The sequence below is a fragment of the Primulina huaijiensis genome, chromosome 1, assembly GCF_012295235.1.
Source record: "Primulina huaijiensis isolate GDHJ02 chromosome 1, ASM1229523v2, whole genome shotgun sequence".
NCBI lineage: Eukaryota > Viridiplantae > Streptophyta > Magnoliopsida > Lamiales > Gesneriaceae > Primulina > Primulina huaijiensis.
This window is the reverse complement of record NC_133306.1, coordinates 21,566,777-21,572,334: the sequence shown is the minus strand read 5'-3', so window position 1 is coordinate 21,572,334 and position 5,558 is coordinate 21,566,777. Positions and strand designations below refer to the sequence as shown.

The window sequence follows — 5,558 nt, the reverse complement described above, 5'->3', positions numbered from 1 at the left end:
AAAAAAAAAAAAAAAAAAAAAAAAAAAAAAAAAAAAAAAAAAAAAAAAAAAAAAAAAAAAAAAACCACCACATAATTTAAAAACCGACAGTCTGAAAAAGATTAAATACCTCATGGGGAAAAAGAAACCACCACATAATTTAAAAACCAGCACTCTGAAAAAGATTAAATACCTCATTTGAATTCTTGCCCACATGACCAGAAGATGCCCCAAAATCTAAAGATGACACTGCATTTGCACCAGGTACCATGCCAGAATTAACAAAGATGGTGCTAGGAGCCTTAGGATTCACATTGACTGCATCTTTAGCTGCCATATCCATGCCTTTGTCATTTAACTTAACAAAATAATTGGAACTGCTGCTACCTTTGTTAATTTCCAAAGGGGAATTAAGGCCAGATAAACCAGCATTCTTAAGAGAAGCAAGCTCTCCTGAGTGAAGTGAGCTTATGTTTTCTTCGTGAATGGTATCACCAGCATCAGAAGAAAATTTTTTCCATTCAGTCACAAATTTTATTTCAGCTTCTTTTTCTTTAGGTGTCGGTTTTTTTCTATCCAGGTGTTCCAATATTCTTTTAACCGCCGGACTGCAGAATGAATTTGCATTTTGTAAAACCCTATCAGAGAAACCTGATGCATTGGCATCTGTTAAGCATTTTGAAGTGCCACTTTTTTTACCAGGTTCCAGATTTTTATTGGTAGTAAGCAAGAAACCGCTAAAAGAATTGGAATTTAACTTTTCTGATGGGACATCCTTAAGTGAGCTCAGGATCATAGATTCTCTGGGACGGACTTCTGAAGCAAATTTGTTCCTGATGCGGCGAATAGGGCCCACAGATCCATAGACATCAACGCTGTCGACAGTCGACCTTACCTGAAAGTCATTTTAGATGCTCATAGAGAACAACTCATGCACATTCGCTAAAATAGTCATGGATTTAGCCAAGAATCCATCTAGGTATATCAATTTTACAATGGAAGACATAAGTTCACCTCTCATACCCAAACTGTATTACTGAATAGATTTAACTACTTACAATAAGGTATAACTAATGCAATACAAGTGAAGAACCACAATAACAAAAATCAAAGGTTGTACCTGGCCATAAATGGAAGTCGGAGATTGTTTAAAGGGAGTTAATGTGTTAGCAAATCTGCTATTGGCATTTAACTGCACCAACAAATAACATTTAGATAACAAAGACAAATAATCTTTATGCATAAACTTCAACCATAACCTCATATACCTTAGATGTGGACCTCGACGAGATAGTTCTAGCATAAGGAGTTCTTGGAAAATCACGAAGCCCGTATCTGCTACTCTGACTCTGTGGTGTGTCGTAACCATGGTGATCATTGAGTATGGCACCAGGCCAACAAATGGATGACGTAGGTAAAGGAGATGGCACAGGTGGCTGTTGTGAAAATTTGTTGCTTGGTTCAGCTCTTTCACCTTTTGATGTGCAACCAAGAAGATTGTGGCCTTGTTCTAAAGTGCGGCCAGCCATATACGCACGAGCAATATCAATTGGAGAAGCACCAACTCCAACCGGAACCTGCACAATTTTGTGAATTAGTGACTTCTATACATGAAAATTGCGACGGGATTCCAGATCTGATGCAGTGTAAACTCAGGCAGACACAGTCAACGGTTTGTCGAAGCTTCCCCAACCTAACGAATGACAAACTACTTTTTTTATTTTAATATTCTGTTTTTAAGATTTTCACATTTCAGTTTTGTATTTTTCAAAATTTTTAAACTTATTAAAATATTTCTCCATATTTATTATATTTCTCTATACAATTTAAGAGAAATCCATATCAAGAGACGCAAACATTTGAGCCCAAAGTCCAATTCCAACGGGTCCAACACTCGATAGTTTCTGTCACGGCATTATTGGCCCTGATATATCATATTCACTGCGCAGCTCCTTCGATGCTACAAGTAATGCCTCCGCCCTTAATCCAAGAGCCACAAGAGAATTACATGTACTTCTTCACATAAGCTCACACGAGGTATTACATGAAAACTAAATATGTGATTTCTTTGCACCCCTTGGATTAATACATAGTGCACTACTCATATGAGAGCTAAACAAAGTGTCTTCCATCAAATTTATCATTGGTGTATATATATATACACACACACACACACATATACATACACAAACATTATGAATTCAAACATAAATCTTAATGAAAAGATAACCAACTAACAAGCTCTGCGAAGGTAAAGTCATAAAATCAGAAGGGGAAATAGATAAAGGAGCCCACACATCTGATTTTTCAGGGAAAGTGCCAAGTGTGTCTCTGTCCATAACATGGTGTATATCTGCTGCGGGCGTACTCGGAATTTCATGAATCCACCGAACCTGCTCACTGTCTCCTCTATCATCCCTTCTTGATTGCATCTCCGACTCAATGTCCAGCCTAGAATTTAATATTGCGACCAAATGGCTGATTTCCTCCCTGCATTCCAGTTGCATCAGATATAAGATTGATCTATAACACTTTCAAACGCACAAGATTCCTAATCCCTGAAAGCATATACACAAGTGTGTATCTCTGCATAAACTAACCATGCATTACAAGGAAATAATGCGAAGTTAAGATGGGGATTTCTTAAGACCAAATGTTTCAATTTTCCACATTTCTAAATCCTCCCTCCCAACACTTGTACAAGAAAACTTCTAATGTCAGTAGCCAGATCTCTTGTCCCTAGGCCAGATGATCGCAGCTAAGATATTTATAATCTCGATAAGTCAAAGGCTGACTCTTGACGGGTATTCATACCCAAATCTGTCATAGGGATATTTAAGGTTCCTAATTCACAATACTGCCAATAAAATCTCCAATATCTCTCATCTTTTCACTCACTCGGCAAAACCTTCATGCTTCAATTGTAATCAAAGCCATATTTTTTAACCCTCAACATACATCTTTTTCCCTGGCCTAAAATGAAGTTATGCATTCTAAATAAGATCTTAAGAAAGAAAAGGAGGAGAATGGGCATCCACAAATCTCTTATATGCAGCTGTACCACAACATTAACTGCATTTTCTAAGAATTTCTCAAACATATTTAAAGTCCAATTCAAGATACGAGTTTTCTCACTACTTTCAATAGGGTAGTGTCAGACTTCTGAAAAGCAAAAAAAGATGTACCTAGAAAAAGTTTTTCCCTTAATCAACTCCTCGATTCTCAAAAACTGGGAATCATAACGAATTTCGCCCCTCTCTTCGGAAGATCGGGACATTATAACCTGCATAAAAGGTTTCGAGATATAAAAATCACAAATTTACGATACCGGGAAATAAAATCCAATCAGGTTTGTTTTGGGAACAAAATACTAATAAATAAACAAAGATTCATTCCAAATTAGAAAGAAAAAAAAAAGACAAAAAGCTACAGCGAATGCAGAGTTTAGAATCACACCGTGCTATCCTAGCTCAGAGAAATCAACTTCACCCAAAATCTAAGATGGACTAGTGGGAGCAGGACAAGAGTACTGGCCGCGCCGCCGTCTTCTTCTGTCGAGTGTCGAGTATCAACGGCGTTCAGTTTATTTATTTTTATTTTTATTCAATATTTGCATTGATAATAGAATTAAACATGGTCTTACAGATTTTGTTATTATGTATTTAAATTAAAATATTATTTTTTTTTTAACTTTATTTAATTTTTAAAAAAAATTAAAAAAATCATGTTAATCTGATTAAGTTTATCGAGTTGATTGAAATTCGGGTTCGGGTTGAGAGTTTTCGAGTTGACTCGGGTTCGGATTGAGAAATTTTTGAATAGTTATATTGCTCAACTCGACCTAACCCACCCGAATTGACATCCCTACAAAAACATCCAATTGACTGTGTTTGCAACTCATATTTTTTTGTATATTTTTGTGAACCAATAATGCTTTTTTCTTCTTTTTTTTCTCTTTTCTTTTTTTCAGATATGGCATTGGCTTTCCATATTTCTCATCCTTGGAAACAGTTTGTTTTTTTAAGTGATTTATATTTGATGGGTAATTGGTAAAAATTAATCTAACTCAATTGTTTAACAGGCCAACAGGTCGAGTCATCGAATGTTCAATTTGAGATGCAATGCTTCAATTTTAGAATATCCAAACCCGTTGAAAAGGAAACCTATTTCCCAAATTGGTTTCAAAAATGTTTTTATAAATTTTTAATGTTTTCCCCATATTCTCTTTAATTGAAGGCAAAAACTTGTGTGAGACGGTCTCACGGATCGTATTTTGTGAGACGGATCTCTTATTTGGGTCATGCATGAAAAAATATTACTTTTTATGCTAAGAGTATTACATTTTATTGTGAATATCACTAGGGTTAACTCGTCTCACAGATAAAGATTCGCGAGACCGTCTTACAAAAGACCTATTCTTGATTGAAAATGGAAGACATTTAAGTTGTCTGCTGAGATTAAAGAAGGAAAGCTGTGGATTTTCGTCTTGTGTTTCACAAACACGGGGAACATTGAATAATAGTCGATTTTTAAAATATTAAAATAAGATTGTAGATTTAAAACAACTTGAGCTTTTCATTGAAAATAAAATAATTTCACATATCTTTAAATTAATACTTTTTACATTTGAATTTTTGTTCATTGTCAAATACAGTTTCCGATATCATCACTTTTTTAAAAAAAAAATTTCAGATTCAAATCTTTAAATTCAGTCACTCTTATTTGTGAAACTTTACCAAAGTTCCACCAAGGGATTTTGATTTTTTTCCACCCCATTAACTACAAGAAAAAACCGATTAGGAATAGAGACCGATTTTCTTTGCATAAAAAAGTCGGATCGCTAATTGTTGGAGTCTAATGCTAGTAGTTGGTTACTAAAATTAGCGACCAAATTTATTGTGCATGTCCCTACTTGTAAAGAAAGATGAAATATAACTGTTCTTTAATATAGAAACCGGTGCCATAATTTCGGTCTCTGATTTAGAGACTGATATCATAAATTCAGTTTCTAAATTGGAGACTGGTTCGATTGTATCCGTCTTACTCAATAAACTAGCCATGCTCACATATCTTATGAAAAATCGAACCGAAATAAACCAGTTGATTATAGTATCTTATATTATAAAGCAACTAAAATTATATTTTAATTAAATTTATAATTTTTTAAATTGTATCTTATATTATTCATATAACTGAACAAACCGAACTATACAAACAAGTGCATTATAGTACAAAATCAAACTCAACCCAAGAAAAAGAATTCGGATTTCTAATGACATATTCCATAAACCGAAAATGGAAAATAATTCGAATGTAATATAAAATGAATATTCGAAAAAAATCTCCGAATCCCGATTTTTTCGGGTTCGGGTTCGGGAATTTTTAAAAATCCCTAAAATAATTCGAGGCGGGTATGAGGATATTATCTTTATCTTCAAACACGCCATAAAGATAATATTCATATTAATAATAATAGTATTATTAAAATATTCAATATTTTAATAATACTATTATTATTAATATGAATATTATCAGTAATAATAATATATAATTAATATTTTTGAAACGGAGATGAGAGC

General features: G+C 33.9%; 1 protein-coding gene across 4 annotated transcripts; it reads right to left on the bottom strand.

Moving 5' to 3' along the window:
• Positions 1-124: 124 nt before the first annotated feature.
• On the bottom strand, positions 125-3,604 carry LOC140984342 (nuclear pore complex protein NUP1-like). Of its 4 annotated transcripts, XM_073451711.1 has the most exons (7): positions 3,436-3,604; positions 3,165-3,262; positions 2,277-2,469; positions 1,248-1,556; positions 1,100-1,171; positions 679-874; positions 357-587 (listed from the first exon to the last, which is right to left on the bottom strand). In XM_073451711.1, the coding sequence occupies exons 2-7, from the start codon at positions 3,254-3,256 to the stop codon at positions 514-516; spliced, it is 936 nt and encodes a 311-aa protein (XP_073307812.1). In that variant the 5' UTR covers positions 3,257-3,262; positions 3,436-3,604; the 3' UTR covers positions 357-513. The 4 variants fall into 4 exon arrangements, with proteins under 4 accessions (XP_073307787.1, XP_073307803.1, XP_073307796.1 ...); XM_073451686.1 differs by having other exon boundaries at positions 125-874; XM_073451702.1 differs by lacking the exon at positions 3,165-3,262 and having other exon boundaries at positions 125-874; positions 2,277-2,537; positions 3,436-3,579.
• Between the last annotated feature and the right edge of the window lie 1,954 nt (positions 3,605-5,558).